This window comes from Accipiter gentilis, chromosome 25 (assembly GCF_929443795.1).
Source record: "Accipiter gentilis chromosome 25, bAccGen1.1, whole genome shotgun sequence".
In the NCBI taxonomy this organism is placed as follows: Eukaryota; Metazoa; Chordata; class Aves; order Accipitriformes; family Accipitridae; genus Astur; species Astur gentilis.
In genome coordinates this window covers 4,799,559-4,822,708 of record NC_064904.1, presented here as the reverse complement: position 1 = coordinate 4,822,708, position 23,150 = coordinate 4,799,559, and the positions used below count along the sequence as shown (strand labels likewise).

At 36.7% G+C, this 23,150-nt stretch overlaps 1 protein-coding gene across 8 annotated transcripts in view; it reads left to right on the top strand.

The window, feature by feature from the left end:
- RPS6KA5 (ribosomal protein S6 kinase A5) overlaps positions 1-23,150 on the top strand; it is an 85,331-nt gene that overhangs the window by 55,734 nt on the left and 6,447 nt on the right. For 7 of the 8 annotated variants that reach the window (XM_049828881.1, XM_049828880.1, XM_049828884.1 and 4 more), the window contains 9 exons: positions 7,688-7,838; positions 9,186-9,347; positions 10,608-10,733; positions 11,467-11,600; positions 14,753-14,846; positions 17,155-17,325; positions 20,769-20,960; positions 21,575-21,734; positions 22,760-22,923. In XM_049828881.1, the coding sequence (XP_049684838.1) occupies positions 7,688-7,838; positions 9,186-9,347; positions 10,608-10,733; positions 11,467-11,600; positions 14,753-14,846; positions 17,155-17,325; positions 20,769-20,960; positions 21,575-21,734; positions 22,760-22,923 (1,354 nt within the window). The remainder of the gene's footprint in view (positions 1-7,687; positions 7,839-9,185; positions 9,348-10,607; positions 10,734-11,466; positions 11,601-14,752; positions 14,847-17,154; positions 17,326-20,768; positions 20,961-21,574; positions 21,735-22,759; positions 22,924-23,150) is intronic. The other variant, XM_049828879.1, reaches the window with a different exon arrangement.

Sequence of the window (23,150 nt, the reverse complement as noted above, 5' to 3'; positions counted from 1 at the left end):
TCTATAATTAAATAGGTTCCAAATTCTCTCTGTGTCTTTGATATTTTTAGTTTCGTTACCTCTCTAAACTGATGAAAACCGGAATTGCAGATAACTTCGTCAGCTATTTACAGTTGCCAGTGGTAATGAAGTCACTAGTGCTGGCACAGAGATATGAGTTGGTACGAACTTCTTTTTGATGGCAAAGTTATTCTAAACAGAAATAGTATTCCCTAACCTAAATATGCTTTAACTTGCCAATTGCAGCAGACTTAGAGAATTCAGTTTTCTCTTACTCGGTCACAAGCACTGAAAGCATAGTTTCCTTGGCCTTTGATTTTTCTGAGTTTAAGGAAAAAGTTGTCTTCTAAATAAATCCAAATCCTTCTTTTATGTAGGTTGGTAATAATCTTAGATATCTTTAGATAATTTTATTCCCTTTTGTGGGACAATGGCTATCTGCTGTTAAATTTGAGCACAAAGTTTTGTTCTGAAATCTCTCTTAATTTACAGTTCAGTTCTTCTGTCAGAAATAATTACTGTGTGGTTTGTATTTTTTTACTCTTTCTGGTGAGAGATTGTGTTCAGTTCTTCTGTCATAACCTTTTTGACAACACTGGACTTCTCTTTAATGGCAAGTGCAACTTAAGTAAGGGCATACTTTAATTTCCCTTATGTCTCTGTCTCTGAAGACTCTTTGTTCACATGCTATGTGTTACAAGTTATTAAACTTGATAAAAAAAATTGACAGAACTATTCAAGTATCTCTCCTTTTCCAGTATGTCCTCTCCCCTTTCTCTCCCTTCTTCCCAAATCTTCCTTTCACTTTTGAGAATTCTGGACTTCGATTGCTGCAGAGCCGTGGATAGGACCTCTCCTGTAAAAAGCATAGGCAAGGGCTGGGTTTGATTACAAACCCATTATTTTCAATTTGAGCATGAGTGATTTGTAGTGCTGACTTGAAAGACGGATAAATCCATTTCAGGGTGTTGACTTTGAGGGTCTTGTCATACATAGAGGGATTTAAAATGAGCATGAAGTTTTTGGAGTATTACTTCTACTGTGCAGCAGCTTAGAAAATCTTAGAAGCTTTGGGGTTATGAATAGATAGATATCTATCTTTTTCCATTTTTATACGTATACACATATATGAAACAATCTGTAGAAACATATGATGCTATATTAGCATACTAATGCTAATAGCAGCCTATGCTCTTTATTTGACATGGTTGGTAAGACTTTATTTAAACTTCATGGAGGATGGCTGAAATTTGACCATCTGTTAGATGCTATATTTTGTCCACAGTTCTGCAAGAAACCTTTTCTTAATAAAACTGTTGGAAGATGCATAGCAGGTGTATACTGGGATTCCTTTCTTCATTCTCTGCCTATGAAGACTCCAGTGATTGCTACGTCTTGTAAAGGACAGAGCAGTCACTAAATACAACTTGTAATTTGCATGGTGTCTTCTGGAATTTTGTCCTAGAGCTCATAGCTCTTTACCTAAAATGTACAGCATTTATATCCTAGACTTAGTGTGAATCACATCACATCAGTGACTCTGACTATAGATCAGTTCAACCTTTCAGTAAAGCAAATGGTTTTAAGAGAGTCATAAGTATTGCATCAAAGTCTCTGACTTGCCTAGAACTAGGGATACACATATAGATCTGACTGCTCAAAGCAGAATCTGGCATTAGTAGTTCTGAGATGACAGGGCATTTGGCAGAGTCATTCTCAAATGTGATGGTGAAAAATCTGCTTTGGAAACTTGTCCCTCTACCCTTTAACAGGGTTACAGCTTGGGATTGCTTTCTTGTATTCCCTGAACATCAGGGTAGATATGTATCTTTTTGGTGAGGGGACTGACAACAGACTATAGTAACAGTTCTAGCATAAACCGAATGTTTCTGTTGGTCAGCTATAGTGATCCTTTCAGTTTTGCATGATCTGATTGTGTCTTTTACCTGGTGGAAACAAAAAAAGCTTCAGATTCTGTACTTCTGATGTATTATTATCATCTCTTCCACAGTCAGGTTCAGGCATTTGCTTTCAAGCTAATCACAGTGGAGGGTGAAATGTGGCTTCCATCTCAATAGCACATATTTTATGTCTGTATCTTGACCAAAATAGTTGGGTTTTGGTTTTTTTCTCTGTCTAAAAAAATCTTTCTTTGGTTGGCACCTGATGGTGACCACCTCCTAAACTTTTTTGTCCTCCTTCCTTGTAATTGGCTTTGTTTTTCAGTTACTATTTTAAACAAGCTACGTAGTTATGGTTTCCAATAATGAAACTATTGGCATTAGTTTGTTCAAGCACCCCATCTTCAGTTAGTGTTGCATAGCTTATGCTTTACTTCTCAAAATGATCACTCAGTGGACATATTTAGTAGTAATTTTTACATTATAGTTTATAGATTGGTCAATCTAATGCTAAAAGATAAATTGGTCAAATTGGTCAATAAGTCAAATTGCCAAATTGGTCCTGTTAATAGATGTTTTCATATTCTTTGACATAAATTGAATTTTCCCACTTATGCAGTGCATCAGAATTTTGACTAGTTTAGCTGTTTATAGAGTTAATCAAAATGAAATGTTAAGAAAGGATCTTTCAGCTTCTGGCTAACAGCATATTTTCCTCTTTCATTTTATCTTAACCACCGGGAGGAATATGCTGTCCATGTTGGAAAAACTCCCAATGACACTGTTTGTCTTTGTGAGGCCTTTATTGAGCATTGCAAGGGTGTTCCTGCTTAAGTCCCTAAGATTATCCTCCTTGAATGAATGAGGTCGGAATCTTCTTCAAATTCTCTGTAGACTGACATCATAGTATAAGCCTTTGCCACATAGTTTTTGCATTTCTGGTTGGTTTTAAATACTGTGCCTTCTGTAGAAGGGTGTTTTATTCAGCCAGCAAGCACAGATCCCATCTCTACTGCTTTGGTAAAGAACAGATAAGAAACCTGTGGTCAGTGTACGTAATTTTTAAACTACAAGCTGGCATAGATCAATGGTGGCAACTCTGTAATTTTTATAACAAAATCAGGGAGTTCCTTGGCTGATTTGTCAGGCTTAGCAGCCTGCACCTGTTACACAGGAGTGACTCTGAAGATAAAGAGGAGGAGCACCTAAAGGTCAAGGTGTCATTTCTCTACTGTATCCTCCACTCACTGAAGATAAAGCATCTCCTTCTCATCTTTATCGTTCATTAGCCTGTCCTTTGCATTATCAAGTATGCTCTTGGTCTGTAGTATTTATGGGAGAAACTCATCAGAGTTTCAGTTCCTGAGAAACAGTACCAATGAGGTTAGCTCTTAGCTCTGCATAGTCTGCCATAGAGAAGGGTAAGATGGAAATGATCCAGGACTTCAAAGTGATAACCTCCTTGACCTATGCAAGGGATGGTTTCTCTCAGAGTGTTTTCAGTACAGCCAGAGTACTCTCATCAGCAGGGGTAATCTCAGCACATCCCAGATCAGCGGGCTTGTACTAGGCTTAGGAGAAGCAGAAAATACAGCATAGTTGTCCTTCAGCAGCTTTGACCACAGTTGCCACTTAGGATACTTAATTCTTCCTGCTTACTTTTGTCGCTGTTATTGGACCACATGAACATGAAACGTACAAGAGGGTGGAGGTGATTCAGAAAAGGAAAGGAAGGTTGATATAGCTTCTTTTCAGAAGCACAGGCATCCCAGGAAGGACTTCTGACACATGCAGCTTCCTTCCTCTGAGCTCTTCATTGGCTACTGTTAGAGCCTTGAGTGACTTAGGCTTCAGTACAACACTTCACTAGTGTTGTACTAGTGAAGGCAGACTCTCTTTACTTGATCAAGCTACTTGATTAGTCTTCACCAATTTCTGTTCTCACATGCTGATCCCACATGGTTTTCCTTTTTCTGCCAGCTTGCTTTCCATCCTAATTAATGTGTGTACAGCTTCCCATATTTCAATTCCACGATAATTTTAAGTAGGTCCTGGAACTTCTGAAGAAATTAGCTTCGTTCTTCATTACTTCTGTAGTGTGATTCTGTGAACCAGTCCAGAGCATTCTGAATATTTTATAGTATCAGTCAACCTCAAAAGTATTTCTGAACGAATGCCACTAGCATGTATAAATACAGCTTACATGGATTCTGCTTGTACAGCACGGCAAAAAGTTGCCTTCTCTGCACTGGGCTCTAGGAGGGTCGATAGATGGAAGGTATTCCTCAATGTAATCATAGCTTGCTTTTCACATAGCTAAATACCACTTCATTGTTAATTCTGCCTATAAAAAGGAATAATTTAAAATGCTAGTCTTGGAAAAAGGCAGGAATTACTGATGCTGTTGCAACAGAATTTTTCCATTAGGAAAAATACAGTGTTATACCAAACTACTATTGGCAAAATACGTATGCTAATTGTTTTGACAGGTACAACCTTTATAGGGGATTCCTAGCCCCAAGAATTTAAAGGGTGGTTTCTACCCAAAGAGCAGAATGTCAGGTAATATGAAAAGTTACTTTATAAACCCGTCTTAGCTTCAGATGGGACTCTCTGCTCAGTTACTGCATCAGTGGTACAACCGATTGCAGTTCTTAGGCTGACTGAAGACATGCAATATGTCACTGGAAATTGGTGATTAGAAGCATGGGACCTACTAGTGTTGTTACTGTGGAAGTACTTATTTTGGCTAAGAGTTTTCTGGTAACTTTGCAGTGCAGTGTTCTATAAAAAGACTTTCCACTGCTTATGTTTGTTTCACTCTCTTTTTCTTATGTGAAAGTTTGTATTTGCATCAGAAGCTTGAGACATGGGCAAGAATCTTATTGCTAGCACTTAACAGCATCACTGCTACAGAGACTGATCTTCTGAGGCTGCACAGAGAAATTACACTCATTTGTTCTTTTTGTTACCCATGTTACCAATCATTCCAATTCAGCACCTTTTTTCAGAGACATGTTCAAATTTTTATCTGGCTTGTCCATCTGTAATCTCTGACATTTTTCAGACAGGAAAATGCTCTAGAATTTCTCTTTTGGATTCTAAGGACATCCAAGAGTCTCAATCCCAGCTTTGTAGAAATAAATTTTAAAAAATACTGACTTAGGGGTGTTTTCCCCTTCTGAGAGCCCAAAGAGAACTTGTCTCTGTCCAGGATCTTTGTTATATACTGTTCTGATTCTCTAATCAGAAAGGCTGATAAATACATTTCCTCGGACTCCTCTAACTGAAGTGATTTTCAAGATAAGAAGGCATTGTAGATTTTGTTGGCCCTCCTGTAAATCAAGTAATTTTGATATCAAGATGTCCTGTCTTCTGTCTTACAACAGGAAGGTTTTCTTCCTTACCCATTTCCCCTTTCTGAAACTGGATGATTTCTGAAGAGGCTGAATCTTTACTTCTCCACCAGTCCTACAGTGTAAGAATCCTCTTGTTTAGTGATGTTTAAATTTGGTAATTAACATCTGTAATTAAATCATTTGGCCATATTGTGGTTTCTTCTCCTTTTCTGTTAAGTGTGTCCAGAAGTTGAAGACAAGGCTTGTGATTGCTGTTACTTCCGCTAGCAGAGTGGCTGTGATTTAGACCCTTATTGGCAGATCATCTGTACATCATTTAAAGATACAATCCATCTTAAAACTCAAGACTGTATTTTCATAACTCATTTCTGTGTTACGTAAACCAAGAGGTTAGTTTGCTTTGTCTTTTAGTTTGCTTGAATTTGGATACTATGTCAGTAGAAACAACCCCTGGGATATGTGCATATTGAACTTGTTTTTGTCCTTCCACATTGTCAGGACAAGATTATTGAGGAAACAAACTGTTTGCATCTATTTTTGGAGTAATCTGAGAAGTTACATATTTCAAGATAAAAAATTTCCCATGGGATAGCTGACTCTAAGGATATGTCATGCAGTAACTACAAACAAAATTTAGAAATGTCCTGCAGTGATCAACTTAAGCTCTATCAGAGACATATGACAATTGATATTTTAGTGCTGCCACAACCTCATATAATTTCAGCCTCACAGTCTCTCATAGCTTCAAAATCTTTCAGTCTCTGTTTAGTAGAGGCACTCTTATTCCTTCTTCTATGTATCATGCTTCCTGAAGTCACCACAGTGAAAGTATGCATATAGGTACATACACAGCAAGTTGAATGTGAGCCAGCAATGTGCCCTTGTGGCAGAGGCAGCAAATGGTATCCTGGGCTGCATTAGACAAAGTATTGGCAAGTTGAGGGAGATGATCCTTCCTCTCTACTCAGCAATGGTGAGGCCGCACCTGGAGTACTGGGTCCAGTTCTGGTCTCCCCAGTACGAGAGAAACCTGGACATACTGGAGAGAGTCCAGCAAAGGGCCACTAAGAAGATTAAGGGACTGAAGCATATGAGGAAAGGCTAATAGAGCTGGGACTCTTCCACCTGGAGAAGGGAAGGCTCAGGGGGATCTCATCAAAGTGTACAAACAGCTGAAGGGAGGGTGCAACGCGGGGGAGCCAGGCTCTTTTCAGTGGTGCCCAGTGACAGGACCGGAGGCAATGGGCACAAACTGAAACACAAGAGGTTCCCTCTGAACATCAGGAAACACTTTTTTTGACTAAGCACTGGTGCATAGGTTGTCCACAGAGGTGGTGGAGTGTCCCCCTTTGGAGATATTGAAAAGGCTTCTGGACATGGTCATGGGGAAGCTGGCTCTAGGTGACTATGTTTGAGCAAAGGGGGTTGGACCAGATGACCTCCAGAGGTCCCTTTCAACCTCCACCATTCCGTGCTTCTGTATGCTAAAGGGTTTTGTGTGTATATATTTTTAAACCTGTTGACATGTCTTTGGTATGTGTTGTCTGTGTGTGCATTCTAAATTTCCCTTCAGAGACTTTAACTTCAATATCTACATTTGGAGTAACTGAAAGAAAACTTGCCTTCCTCTTTATATAAAACCGTGGGAGCTACACATAAAAGATTGCTATTGAAATATGATTCTACTTAGGCTTCCAAGATTTTGAACTTCCGCTAGCTTTATTCGAAGGCTCCTACTTCTTGTATTGGAAGAGACAGTAAGGTCCCTATCCACTTTCTCTTCACTGTTCATCATTTTGAGGGGAACACTATGCTCAGGCCCCTTAGGTCTCCTTTTCACTAAGCTGGATAGTCCTAGCCTTTATTGTAGATCTTCATATGGAACACATTGTGTATTTCTAATTAATCTTGCTGCTTTTCTCTAAAACTTCTCCAGTTTTAGCGCCTCCTTTTGAGAGTAGGGCATGAGCACTGCACACAATATAGAAGGTGCAGGGAAACCTCAAATGGCCCAAGTGTGGTTTTTTCGTCTTTATTTTCTAATAATTTTTAACATGGAATTGTTTTTGGTTTTTTGACTGCTGTTAGGCATCAAGTTGTTGTCTTTGTGGAGCTATATGTTGTAGCTATGAGATTTCTTTTGAATAGTACTAGTAAGCTCAGTATGTATGAAATAAAGACTGTTCTTTTTTGGATTAAGTTACATAATTTATATCCTACAGATGTCATGTTTCATGTCCACATTTTGTCAAACCTTTATTTAAAAAAAAAAAAAAAGTTAGTTTCACATTTGTCATCCTCCTTCCTTTGGGTACAATAGAAATTTAAGTGAAATGGTAAATGCTACCACTAGTATGGTAACTCTTTGATTTAACACTCAACACAATAAGTAATTACGAAATAATTTTTATTTTGTTTGTTTTACAGGAGAATATTAAAAAGTGAGCCACCTTATCCACAAGAAATGAGTGCACTGTCTAAGGATATAATTCAGCGTCTTCTGATGAAAGACCCCAAGAAGAGGCTAGGTTGTGGTCCCACTGATGCTGATGAAATCAAACAGCATCCCTTTTTCCAGGTAAAACAAATAAAAAAACTCCCTAGATGCCACTTACTCTACGTTAGTGCTTTTGAAATCCAAGTCTAAAGAAATTTTGTTGATTTGTTAACAACACACTTAGAGGTGTGTTAATAGCATGAATAATTGCATTGAAGTTAGTAAGAATATCTGTGCTTATGTTTATGGATTTTGTGCATACTACAAGAATGGCATGGTAGATTTTTAATATATTCTATTTCTAACGGTTACTTGAAGCAGCCATAAGACACACTACTTAAACCAGAAAGTTTAATGGAAAACACTTAAATTATATATTGTGTTGGTTTTTTTAAAAGAAAGTTTACCACTAACATTATTAGTAAAATTTGAATATTGATAAAATTCACCATTAGTGATAAAGGCCTCTTCTGTATTTTCCTTTGCCTAATTAAATCTTTAGTCTTGTTTAGTAGATTTTATTTCTGTTCAGATTTCAGTGTATTAACATTTGGTTTCAGACAATGACGAAGACTGGATTTACGTACAACATCCATACTGTTCCATCCATTGCGGTTAAAATTGTTTGTGTGCTTTCTTTGAAAAAACTAAGCATGCATTTCTGGTGCTTTGAAGTTAAATATGTTTTTAATTACTATAACTTTTGGAGTATTTAAAGTTGGTAGTATAAATTAAGCCTTTAAAATAAATGTTTTTCATGTAACTACTATAACATTCAGCATGGGCAATATCTTGGCTTCTTAACCGCTGAATTTGTTCTCATCCCTTCTGTATTTCCTTTGTCTTATAAGAAAGTCTGACAAAGTAGAGTTAAACTTCCTTTATTCATTGCTTGTTTTGGAAGATACATTTTTTCCTCGTACAACGCTTTCTAATCTTGACTTCATTTCTGTTCCACCCCTTTATAGTAATATGGCCATTTTCTCATAACTACTATAGAGGCATTATGCTCTCAGGGCTCTGGAAGCTGAAATTGGTAATTAAGCATAGAAATCAGCAGTGGAGAGCTGAAGATACTGCATGCATGCACTATGGCTTACAAAAATATAAATGTTGTTTCCTCTGAAACAGAAGAAAAAAATTTAAGGGCTGTCAATGCTAATTGTTTGGCTTATCTCCACTGTTAAATTTCTTTGTGTTGATATCCCCCTGCAAAAAACCTGTATTCTGTCTACTTAAAAATAAGTATGATACTTCTTGCCTTTACCTAAGCAAGTTAGTAGGGCATAATTTGAATGTTTTTCATCTCCCTGTGGAAAATAGCAGATGGTGTTAGGACTGTTTGTTTCTGGACAAGTCTCTCTTTGCGATATTTGTTTCTGTTAAATTTCCATTTGATTCAAAGTTATTTTCCTGGTTTTGCTTTAGAATATGAATTGGGATGATTTAGCTGCCAAAAAAGTATCAGCTCCATTTAAACCGGTAATCAGAGATGAGTTGGATGTCAGTAATTTTGCAGAAGAGTTTACAGAAATGGATCCAACGTATTCTCCTGCAGCAACTCCTCAGACTTCAGAAAGGATATTTCAGGTATTCTAAGAATTCACTTTAATTAAAAAAATAAATAAAATCATTTATTGAACAATTCCACGTGTATAGCTAGCTTTTTTTTTCCTGCCTTCTAAGTTACTGGGAATTAACTCTGTAATTTCTAATCCCAGTTCCCAGGGCTGTTTGTTCAGCAATTGCAAAATGAGAAAGGTGGAAACAGTCCTACTGTAAAAATAAAATTCCATGTCTCTTCATTCCCAGCTGAATGTCCTACCTGCTGGACTGAAGGCAGTCTGTCCTTTACTGATTCTTCATACCTTCATACATACATGTGTCTTGTGATCTTGACTCCATCAGGCTGGGCTACCAGCTTTGACAACAGCAATGTAGTTTGTCCATGTCCACATTATGCTCTAGTTGAGGTATTCCTTTGGGAAGTGGGAGCCAACTGCAGAGATTAAAGTTGGTCTTCCATGTCCTGTAGGAGTGCTCTCGTTACTAACTGTATACAGATCAGTAACAAAGATTTCCTTACCATTTTCTACATGTTATTAAAGAATGATCCCTTCTTTGACTGCACAGTCTGGATGTCAAATGGGCAGAAACAGCTCCTGTGCAGCCAACTTGGTACCAAAGCTGCAGAGGTGAACAGCAGTTCAGATTGCTTTCTCTCCTCCTCCTTCTGATGCTTTGTTTTTTATTGTCTGTTTTTGAGCAGCTTAATGCTTGGTGTACAGGAATATAGCATCATATATTGGAAGTTGTTAGATTTGTAGTGACTGTAGTAAGCAATTTATGCATGTCATAATATGATCTGATTCATCCTGCAGTGGTAGTCACAGCTGTTCTTGTTACAATACCAAATCATTAATATGAAACTTATTTTGTTTTGCCACTTAAAATGGTTTGATGCTTACATCACAACATAAAAAACATTTCATGCCTTAATGTAAAGGTGTTCTGGGAAGCTAGCTAGTTTGAGGTATGAGCCTTTATCACTATTGCAAAGCAATTGAAGCTAAGTCAGATTCCTAGCACTATTTACAAGAATTTTTGTGTTATTATTGTTTTATCTGTAACTGCGGAGAATCATGTAACTAATTCCAGGAAGATACCTGTTCACGTTGAACAGAGTTATATCTACCCGTCAATGAGCCAGTTATGGTTTCTGTATTATGTTATGAAGATTCTGATTTCTTTGAAAAATTATTCTGAAACTTCTGATGTTTTGTATGCAGTATGATACTTTGTGTGCAACAATTTCAAGCCATGCCCTTTTCTGATGTCTTAATTTCATAGGGATATTCTTTCGTTGCACCTTCTATTTTGTTTAAACGCAATGCAGCTACAGTAGATCCTCTTCAGTTTTATATGGGGGATGAGCGGCCTGGAACTACAACTATTGCCAGAAGTGCTATGATGAAGGTAATAATGATATCAAGAGCTGAATTAATTTGGTTAACTTGGAACTGCATATAACCTTCAAAGCAGCAATCACAAGCTAGGCTACAGATTACAAATAGTCATTATTCATTTATCTGTTGTCTGTAATGGCTCCTCAGATGATCCAAGCATGTAATTTGCATGTGGTACTATTAAGGAATGGTTGAAGTTTAATCTGAAAAATGAGATGATTGTCTAGTTTTCCAGAAGACTGAAGTATAGTAATAATAGTAATTTGACTCCTGATAGTTCTTATTCAGCCAACCATTGCAGATATTTTTGAAGCTACTTTAATTATATCAGAATTCCTTCTACGATGTATTTGCCCAAAAGTATGTATACTTGTGTGAAGCCTTATAAGACCATATACTATTGTGATGTCTTCAAACAACCACATAGTTTTGTGGATAAATGTATGTACAGCCATCTTTGCTCCTGTTTGTCTTAATATTTTGTTTCTTAAGCTATTGTAGTAGTAATAATTTTCTTAGTGATTATGTTTGTTTAATGTAACATAAGATTTACTCTTTGATTATTAGAATAAAGTTTATGCATTTTATTAAATAGAAGTTAAGATTATATTTTATCAAAAAGAGAGCTCTTTTACTATTTAAAAATATGTAGATCAAAAATTCTCATGCAACTTTACTCTTTGTCTTTGACTGTGTATACTAAAAGTATTCTGCAGAACTAAATACAGACAGTTTCCTAACAGGACTCTCCATTTTATCATCATTATGAACTGGATCTGAAAGAGAAACCATTGGGAGAAGGAAGTTTTTCCATTTGTCGAAAGTGCTTACACAAGAAAACTAGCCAAGAGTATGCAGTAAAAATAATTAGCAAAAGGTATAAATATTCTATAAGACAATAACAATATTTTCTTTGCTTACTGTCACCCATGGATTAGAATAATGGTTGCTACATTTTTGGAAGTGGAAAAATAAATAATTTCCTATTTGAAGAATCTACAGAAACTTACAATAACCTTATGATCTTTAAAAGATTCCGAGTCTTTTAAAACAAAGTGTTATTCTTGCTGGGGAGGACACAAGAAGAAACCTAAAGAGTACTTTTCTGGTTCCTAGTTGTATTCTACCCTTATTTCCCCTAATTTTACTCTTAACCAGAGTAAGGTATAAGGCCTTCCTATCTTTAGACCTAAGTGAACTGAATGGTGGCTTATGCTAGCTCTCTTCCCTAAGCAGCCCAATTCATTGCCTATGACATTGCTCTTAAGAAGGGTCTGTAGTGTGGGTTGCCTCAGATGTAATTAATTGTGTGTGTAAAATGGAATTAGACTATAGAGTTGTAAGTTGCATCTTGTTTCCTGGGTGTTCTGAAGAGAACACCACGATGGAGGCAGCTGACTTGCTTTGTACGTGGGGACCATCTGGTCCTCTTCCAGAATAGATACCTCTGGCAGTTTCTGTCCAGAGAGAAATAAAGATAAGGGATTCTTTGGGAGGTGGTTGGATTTTTAGCTTCACTTTGCAATGTTCATTAGTAACTATGTCCCTTGTGTGTTGTAGAATGCTGGCAATAAAGTGTAAATGTTCTGCCATTGCAATGATAGTTCACAGTGATCTCTTCTCCAAGACATTTGGCTATACCTCTGTTTTTCCAGACTGTAGAAGTAACTGTCCACCAGACTTAAGTGTTTTATCACATGCTTTTTGGATAGGAAAAGTTCAAGAATAAAGAAACCTAAATGTAGGTGTCTGAGTCAGTTTTCCAAGTCTGCTATGATTAATGGAGGCCTACTCAAAACTACTAGTGGAGCCTACAGAGAGATTTGAATGACCGGACACTAGCAGTGGGATTCAGTAACTTAAACATAGGCATCTACATAGTGCCATTTTAACATCTGTTGGTGTCCTCTCTGTCCTCCAGTCCCCATCAGTCTTGTGACTACTACTTTTATGTAGATGTCTTCATGGCTGATGCCTTCCAGGGTCTCCTGTGCTTAGGCCACTGAATCCTATTCTAGGTATGTATTTTACAGGGAACTAGTTCACGCTGTAAGATTAATGAGAATTTCACGCATTATAATGAGACCACAGACAAGTACTATGCAGTAGACACCTACATTCGGTATTTTGATCTGGAAATCTCTGCCTTGTGTCTACATTCAGAATTTTTTTCTGTTGTGTACACAGAGCTGCAAATCAGTACTCCCATTTCATCTTAAGCTAATGGATTTTTTGTTTCTGGATAACAGTGAGCAAACTAGTATTGACTTTTCCCATAGAACTAAACTTCTAGGAACTATGTCCCTAAATGGTATTACTCACAGGTTTTTTTGCTTTTTCTCCTTCATCTTGGTGGACCAGGCTAAATGAAGATAAGAAGTGGTCTGTATACAGAGATTTTTTTAGGATTGCAGGCTGTGAGCAGACTCAGAGCGTGTTTGTGTAGTATTTAGAGATAGCAGTAAACCCACACTCTGGCTGGACACAAACCAGCCTTGAGTAAGAAACTGTTAAACTACAAGTAATATTGCTCTGAGGACCACACTAGTAACGCTTGCTAAAAGGAAAAGTATAATATGTTTATAGTAACTTCTTTGCCTCAAAGGCAGACAGTCTTTCACTCCTACCCATCAAAGGTGCCAAAAAAAGTGAATCCTACACCTAGGCAAACCTCTTCATGATACTTCAAGTGAAAGCTCAGATCAAGAGTTCCTCTGTGGTGTTGCGTTGTTAGTAGAACTGGAACTGCCTCCATCCAATACTTTGAGGTTTATCTGTGTCTGAAGGCCAATGAAACAGCAGAGTCCTGTAAACTTGCTTGAGTTACTGTTTTAGAGCTTCCCATTTGTTTTTCATGATATTATCTGTTTAAAATTTTAGATGGTAACTATTTATAGAGGGGAAATACTCAGAAAAGTCCACGCACAAATTTCAAAGGTTTATGTTCATGATACTGAACCTTTTTAATCTGTTTCCTAGGTCCACCTTCTCCTGATAGTACTTTAGGGGGGAAAGGCTATCTGAGTCAGGTTTTTTAATTTCTTAAGGACCTGAAATCACTTTCAGTTTAAACAACATCAGCAGAGATGCAGGTGGAACAGCTTAGTTTACTTGTTGATCATATGAAGCCTGCAGAAAGCAGAATTCTCTTGCACAAAATTCTCATCATGGTTCTAGTCCTAATTGGGGTGGGGGAAAGCAACCAAAGATTAAGAACACATGGTGAGAGAGATTCTATCTGTGTTATTCATAAGGCCATTCTGTAAGTCAGTACAGGATTAGCCTTTCTTGGAGAGAGTTTTGGCAAAAATTTTCAGGTGTTATTTGCCCCAAATAAATCAACATATGTATTTAGTGGAAAACAAAATGTTCTGCTCTGTCCCCATTCACATAGTTTTTATAATGTTCACCATGTTCACTTTTTTTGGCTATAAATTTCAGTACTTGAAAGAGAATTTGTGAGATGATTTTTGCTCTAGAGCTAGTCTTTTCTTATCTCTTCCATTTCAGATTTTTACAGTGTCCTGTTAAGGGGTTCATTCGTATAACATAGTTCATATATAGATGATGTTACTCTTTTTTCTAGTAGGAACTCATAGTTTCCATACAGCTTTGGAAGTACTTATCTCCTCTAAGAATGTAAAAGGATTGGACCAATAATTTGAGTCTTCAAGATAAAGCTGAAGTAACAAATACTTGTAGGAACAGAGGTGAAGTCAAATTGCCCTGGACTAAGGGAAAGGTTTGTTTTAGGTAGAAACTATTCTATAATACCATTTCAACTTTTGCTGTAGCAAGTTGCAGTTGCATCAAAAACATTGTTTGATTTGGGTGTGGTTTTTTAGTGTCCAAACCTGCAGGGTTATGTGGAGAGTTTTGCTCAGCTTTCAATATGCTTTTAACTGTGTTCAAGTGGTTGTAGTATTAAAAAAATCTGGATTTCAAGCAATTAAAAAAAATAGGTGTAACACTTTGAATGTGCAGTTTGCTCAGTAAAATTGGTACAAAATGACTGCTTTATTTTTCCAGAATGGAAGCCAACACCCAGAGAGAAATAACAGCTCTGAAACTCTGCGAAGGACACCCAAATGTAGTGAAGTTACATGAAGTTTATCATGACCAGGTATTTTGAAGAAACTATAATCAGCACTTGTCAAACACATTGCCATGTGTTTTCCCAAGAACTTGTAGGCGTTAAGTGTACTGCTACTGTGGAGGCAACTTTTTTCCTAGGGCTTTTGTTTAGTCAGTATAGAAGACGAAGCAGAAGTTCTGCATTCCAGGGAACTTGCAGTTACTCTTGCAAATCAAAACAGTATTTGGAAGAATTAGAGTCCTGGATTCTGGTTGCTGGTTCTGTCCTTGGTCTGCTTTGTTAATCATCATACAATATATTCATGGCCCAGTTTCCATATCTATGATACTGAGTTACCTAATTACCTTCCCTTGGGGTTGTTGTGAATCTTAAAATAATATTTGTAAATAATTTGGAAATCTTGCATATGAAGATTACATATCTAGCATTTTTTCTTACATATTAGTAATTTAATGAAGATAACCAAGTAGCTTGCTAAATTACCAAATGTGAAAGTAGAGCCTGTATTTGAAAATATATTGAGATCAGTCTAGGGTTTATTTAGAGACCCTAGTTGTCTTTTTCCTTAGTGTAATGCAAGCTCCACAGCATGTAATAAACCATAATTTGATCTAACTTGGAGGTTGGCCCTGGTTTGAGCTAGGGGTTTGGACCAGATGTCCTGCAGAGGTCCCTTCCAACCTAAACTGCTCTGTGATTCTAGTCTTACGAATTTGTAGTGGAACATGGGCTCTCTTGCCTCCCCATGTATCCCAGTCTATCCCTATCATGCTCTTTATACAAGGACCAGCAGAGTGCTCATGTGGAGCACTTCTGAATGAGCTGAGAGGATGAAAAATCTGTACTGTAATCTTTAATGATAAGGAAGCCTTTTTTTTGCATTTATGTACACTATGAGTACATGCGTGTAGAACAGGATGCTTTTTCACTGTCCTTTGAGTAAAATGGCTATTCTCAGGAATATTTTTAAAAAAATATTCTTCAGATTGCTCTGCAACTGAATAGGCTACTCTCAACCAGCCAAACAATTGTATTTTTAGTTGCACCTGGTAGCTCCCAGGTGTTATCTTCCAGATGACTCATGCACAATATTCTGAAGAGCAGAACTGATCAAAATTTTCTAGTTTTGACATTTCTGCGGTTTGTCTTAAAAAAAAAAAAGTTCAAATTTTTAACTTGCTCTGATACCAGTCTGATCAAGTTCTACATTAGTCATCCAACCATGGGATTAGGTTGCAGTCTCTTTTGTCGAGCCACAAGAAGTTTTCTATCAGAGAAAGGTCTCTTTATCCTTTCCAACTTTCCTGTCAGCTCTTCCCAAGACACAAAGAAAATTTGTGGGGGAGGGTATCTTACAAGCACTACTAGCAAAGTGATTAGCAGACACCTTGTTCTAAGGAGTCTTGCCGCTTTCTGTCTGCATAGCTCTGCTTCCTTGGTATCTAAATACTGTGCACCTTTTGTTGCTGAATTTCTTTGAATTTTGTTTTTTGACCTCTTCCCAGAACTTTTTTTCTTTGCTTGCAAATATTAACTTTTATTACTGTCATTCAGGGGAAGGAAGTTCTAGAAGCCATCACATGCCTACATCCATTGCTTTTTAAGAATGCTAACCTCACGTTCCTGTCCTGAGAAGACTGCTGTTTGTTTACTGGCAAGACATTTGAATTGCAGTTGATTGTGGGCTAATGTTGCCTTATAATCAAGGAATTCACTGCTTATTGATTGTCTTGAAAAGAACAACCATCTAAACAACCATTACTTTTTTAATTAAAAAAGTACTCTTTAATGTTTGGGAAGACATCTACTGTGATTCTAATGATAGAGTAGCTTTGGCTACGGCTCTGTAGGGGATGAAGTTGGAAGAAATTCTAGATAGTCTTTGATTTCACAGTAAAGTTTCAGGGTGCTTTTAAAGGATTTGGTAACATTAAATGGCTAAGTGCTTATGCATATTAATAGAAATGTATCCCTACATCAGAACAGGCTTAAACAGCAAAAGTTTAGCTTTTTCCAGCTTTATTTACTAGCCTAAAGAAAGGCATTTCATTTCCCTACAAATTCACCCATTTACATGGTGGCCCTGCGTTTTTGTAAATAAATATGGGTGGACGTGGGCAAGACATCAATATTCTTCAATCTCAGTGAGGCTGATGGGGAAAAGGTCACCTGAGATGCAATTTCATGCTTCTTATTGGCCTTCTGAATTGCGATGAGCAGCAGGCTTTATTTCTTCAAACTTTGAGAACCTGTCGGAATAGTACCTAGCTCCTGAATGAATGTTGGTTTGTAATGTTGAATTTCTAACGTGGCATATTTTTCTTTATTGTTTCAGCTTCACACGTTTCTAGTAATGGAATTGCTGAAGGGAGGAGAACTGCTTGAACGTATTCAGAAAAAGAAACATTTCAGTGAGACTGAAGCCAGTCATATTATGCGCAGACTTGTTTCAGCGGTGAGCCATATGCACGATGTAGGAGTAGTCCATAGAGATCTGAAACCTGAGGTATTGTGACTTGCTTATATATGTTTAGACATTAAGCTATTAAATATCTGGAATGTGATGTATTTCTGTTCCTCCAGCTTTTATTACAGATTTTTCTACTTCTATATTTTTAATAAAATGTTATCACTTCTACTTAGCAAATTCTGTAGATATTTTTCTGTTCATAGGTAAAAGTAACTGTTAGGAAAGATTTTTAATTTTTTAAGCAATTTACACTTGTTCAAAAACACTCTTTGCTTATTTGGGGACAGTTTTTACTAGTGGTAAGTATATATTTATTGTATGGAAACAGTTCACAAGCAGAGCTAGCTTGCTTGGGTACTTCGCCTGTACATTTCCACCTTTTGTTTGATCTTAATTCCCTTGGTAGGGCTTCTTTTGGAGGTAGCTGTGACACCATTGTACTGTCTTCTGGCCCAGTTAAACAGAAAATGAACCACAAGCTAACACAGCCAACTAATAAAGATGTGTGATTTGAGTTCAGTGAGTCTAGTAGTTTCCTAAGAGAAACAATTATATATTTTTCAGTAATTACTTGTTCTGGTATTTTTACTGTTCAGCAACATCTTGCCTTCCAGACAATTCAGTTTACTATGGTAAATTTGACCACTGGCTTTGTTCTACTTCCTGGAGCCAATGTTTGCTGCTTTTTCTTTGCCAGCAATGCGCTTGGATATTCTTTAGCCCAAGAATCATGTAGACTGATGTTAGTTCATCCAATAAGGATGTTATATTGTATTGGTGATTACAGTCATCATACTTCAGGAAATAGCTACTCCTTTTGTATCTGGAGTTCAAAACAATCTACCGTTCCTACCAATGTTTCATCCTTTTGTAACATAGCTTCTGGTATATTACAAACTTCTTTTATAGTAATTCCAGTTCAACATGTAAAGAAGTCTGCTAGGTGTTGGTATTAAACTGGTTTTGAAAATCAGTCCAAAATACAGGCATTTGAAAATATCTCTGTACTGGAGTCTCTGTACTAAATAAACAATTAAATAAAGAGGGGCTATGGTGAATTTCTAATGTGTCAGTTGAAAATGTGACTCTTGGAAAAAGTTTATCTGCTGACATCATCAAGGAAAGAAAACAGCTTTTGAAACAAGTCATTATTAAAAGGGCAAAACCCAGAAATCCTTTCTCTTCCCATTCTCATCATTTAGTCTTATTAACATCTTGAATATAAAGGCCAGATTCTGTAAAGCAGAGCTTCAGCTGCATGGTAAAATAGGCAGTCATCAATTCTACATCATGTTCAAGAACAGAAGTCTGGGAAGTCAAAGTAATGAAGGGTTAGGAAACAGCTTGCAAAAAGCGTTGACTCCACAAAGCTGGACTTAACCAGCCTGTCTCCTTCCTGCTTGTTGTTTTGAAAGTTACTATTTTAGGTTCAGAAATGAACTTAGTATGGGATATGCAGGCTTCCCAATATAGATGTGGTTAGTGCACCTTTCTGTAAAAAGATACACAAGAAATTCTGTTGCTTCTCTAACAGTTCCAGTCAGATTTGTTTGATGTTCAACTCTGACATCTAATGTGATACTGATAAGTCTATTTTAAAAAAATATGGCTGGTTACGTGTCATGAAGGATGAGACTTTTTTTAATTGCATGGACTGGTAGACTCTTCTGTTTAAGCAATAGTAATAAGATCACATATATTGCTCTGCAAAATAGAGGAAAAGTACTGGATAGAAAATAGGAAATTTACAGAAATAAAGAGTTTGTGTAGCATATGTGACCATTTGGAGCCTCTCAGTAGAAGATTTGAGGACTGTTTCTGTGCAGTAATCATTAATCTGTAAACTAAGTTCCAAAGATATTAGAAAAAACATACCAAGGCAGAGATAATGTTTATATATCCTTAAAATATATGTGGAATATTGCTTTAAGTGTGGGGTTTTGTGAAACATGCTTTATTTACCTAATCAACAAAGTAGTCTGAACCCAACTTGGGACATTTGGACTGTACCTTTCTGTACATAACCAATTTCATTTTTGTCTTAAGAAAGGAGGTCTTTTTAAACCAATGTTACTGCAGTTCTTTATTTACTTGTTGGCTATATACCACCACCATAGAAAAAAGATGATTGTACTGATCACCTATCCTCATTGGATTAATATTTTTGCTCAAATTAGGCTTCACTCAGATCCATTTTGCACAACATTTTAATAGGGAAAACTGACTTTTCTGATTGTGCATTAAGCTATTAACAGCAGTATGGAATGCAAAAGTACTGTTTTGTAGTAGCTATTCTCTTTTATACATAATGAATGCTCTCAGGTTCTCCTTATTGATCTGCTTGCAGTCTAACAATCATTCGCCCTCTCCCCCCTTAATGAGTTTGAAATTAATTACTATGAGTCATTCACCTTTTGTATTACAAAATTACATAGGGCCATAATATTTCTAATACTGAGAATTTTTCTGGCATTGCATAGGTTAAACAGCAAAGTCAACAGCAAAATTTTGCTCTCCCCTCTTCTCTCAAAAGTTCAAGGGGGGAGTAGAAATAATTTATAATTCATCTTGGCCTCAGCCAGTTCTCCTAAGGCTTAGCTTCACCCTTGTATCTTTCTTAACAAATATAAATACTCAGGGAAAAGAAGAACAGATTGTCTTAAATCTTCTTCCAAACTCATAACAACTTCTCTGTCTTCAAGTCTGAGATGCCACATTCCAGTCTGTAAAGCTGGAATTCTCAGGGACTACTGTACCAAAGTTTCTTCACCTTGGTGTAAAAAGTAGGACATCGGTTCGAGGTTGGACTGCTCTGTGACCTTCAGTGCTTGAATGCTGTTGGTCCTAGGTCTCTTCCAGAATGCATAATTATATTGACTTTGAGATCCATGCCAGACAGCAGTCGGTACAACTACTGAGCTATTGGTGTGCTTTCTAGTCCACCATCCTTCGCTTTCACATTATTTTTTTGCATTATTGTGCTCCTGGCAATATGGATTCAGTGTGTTACCACTCCAGGACCAAAGACTAGTCAGTCACAAGACAAGACGTGCAAGAAGAGTTCAACGTACAAAAAAGCTGTAATATGCAACATGCCAGAAGGAAGCGGAAGCTTGAGAAAACTTATTTTTGTTTGAGGGAGAAGGCAGTTCTCCATTTTTGTTGATGTCTTTGCTTTTTCTCTTGTCAGTGTTCCCAGAATTATTTTCCCCACTGTTCTCTGCTAAATACCCGTTTTTGTTAATAATCTCAGACAGAACTATCCTGGCTTGCAGGGGGACGGATAAACACATCACATTTTCTTACATCCCAGATTACTGTTATTTCTGGTTTTCCATTTTTTTTCCCAGTGTCTCCCAGTTCTCATTTTCTCTAGGGAAGTTTTCTGTAGTAATAAATGTAGGAAAAAAAAATAACTATTAAGTATTCTAACCAATTTTCTACCTAGTGCTGGTATTGATTTTGTCTTTGCTTTTCAGAATTTATTGTTTACGGATGAAACTGATAATTCAGAAATAAAAATAATTGATTTTGGCTTTGCTCGTTTAAAACCACCTGATAATCAGCCTCTTAAGACTCCATGTTTTACTCTTCATTATGCTGCCCCAGAGCTCTTGAATCACAATGGTTATGACGAATCATGTGATCTGTGGAGTTTGGGGGTCATTTTGGTGAGTGATTGAGGTTTTTAATTGTAGTTTTATTGTATGTATTTACTTTTTGTTAAAATGCAAAGGACTTGACACAATATCAGACTTGAATTGGGTAGATGCTGAATTCAAGTAAGGTGAAAATACTGCTGCACAAATAATAGGTTCCAAAGACAGATGTTTTCCAGGGACGGAGATTTTTTTTTTCCTAAGCAGTAAATTAAATTCAACATTTCTGGGAATGGAAAAAATACTTGATACAGCCTGGTTATTAAAAAGAGATATTCTTGTTAAGAGATTTTACAGCCATTCATATAACCTTTCTACAGTTTCAAGTCAGAGAAGGAATCAGCTTGCATTCTGATTTACTGAAAATTAATTTCACTAGATATAAACTGGGTAGAAACGTCATTATGTTTTGTTTATAATTTTCCGAAACATATGAATGGGGTTTTTTTCTAACAATGACTCCAGAGAAAGTCTTGCGTATTTTAAGTTTTCTATAGCCTTGAAGTTATGCTAGTCAAAGTTTTATTGTATAGTGCTGGTGATGCAAACAACAGCCCTCCGTATTAGTAATAGGGTTGTCAATAAATGTATTGTGTTTGTTAATACTACTTTTGTTCTCATGACAGTATACAATGCTATCAGGACAGGTACCATTTCAGTCTCAAGACAAAAGTTTAACATGTACCAGTGCATTGGAAATTATGAAGAAAATAAAAAAGGGGGAATTTTCCTTTGAAGGAGAAGCTTGGAAAAATGTTTCTGAAGAGGCTAAAGAGTTAATTCAAGGTATGTATTCACAAATATTTCATGTACCTTATGTTTTTATGTCAAAAGATAAAATATAGAGAACTGCACAATACCTGCATGCTGTGATCAGCATCAGAGTGCCTAACCTGACAGCAGTATCCACAGCTTGAGCTATGTATTGACCCCTAATACAAGTTAGGGGTAAAGGTGGACACATCAGAATGGCCTTACAAATTGCTTGTATGCCTAGCATACAAGGAGCTTTCTTATGTAGTGAGTTGCTGATAGAAGGTTAGCAGGGTTAGAAGTAACTAAAGAGCTTCAGAAAAAGTGAAGTCACTCTTTTAAAACATATTTGAAAGCAGAGTTTTTCTTTTATGTTATCTTTGCTTTTGTAAAATCACCAGGTTATGAGATAAATGTTTTCAAAGCTGAGCTTTTGCAGAAAATGAATTTATTACTATAATTTTTAACTTGGGCTGTTTTTGAATACATGTACCAAGACTGCTGTATTTCTGAGCTGCTTCATTCATGTTTGCTATGCTTTGATTCCCCTTAAGCTTTTGAGCATCTAATTATGTTTTCAGCATGAGATAGACACCAGTCTTAATTCTGGTAAGATAGAGTTCTGAATTTCTATAGAAGCAGGCTTGTAAGGAATTTTTCTGCCAAAACTGTAGGCATCTCCAGATTCAGACTTCAGTGGATCATGCAGAGAATCTGAGGCTTACTCTCTTGAACTTCACCCTAGACAGGTTTTAAGTGAAGAAATCATTTGGTAGTTCTGAGTTCGCGTGAAAAGAGATGTGAGTTGTCAAACAGTTAAATAGCAATTTCTTGCATGTAATGATTCTTCTTGAGAGGATGATAGTATAACATTGTGTGAGCCTTATCTAGGATAAATACTGGCATATCTAGGATAAGTATTGGCATATCTAGCATAAATATTGGCATTACTTACTTATCAAAGCAATGCATGAGATTTTCTTAAAAAATAATTGCATTTTCTATTAAAAGAAGATAAATAGCTCACAATTTAAGAGAATGTAATATATTTCTATTAGGACTTCTAACAGTGGATCCAAACAAAAGAATTAAAATGTCCAGCCTGAGATACAACGAATGGCTTCAGGATGGCAGCCAGCTGTCATCCAATCCTCTAATGACTCCTGATAACTTAGGCTCTTCAGGAGCTGCGGTGCATACATATGTCAAAGCCACTTTTCATGTAAGTTCTAGGAAATCTAATGTTGTGCTAAATTTTGTAATGTGTTAATCTAGAATTTTGTATGTTTTCTCTTAATTAAAAATATGTATTTGTCCTTATAATTCAGTGATTGCTTATAGCTGCAATTTTTTCCTCAATACCTAGCATCTGTGAGTGAGTAAAGGAAAACATGAATGATGAGGCAAGAATAAATTTCTTGAAGACATTTATACTAATGGGGTTTTGGG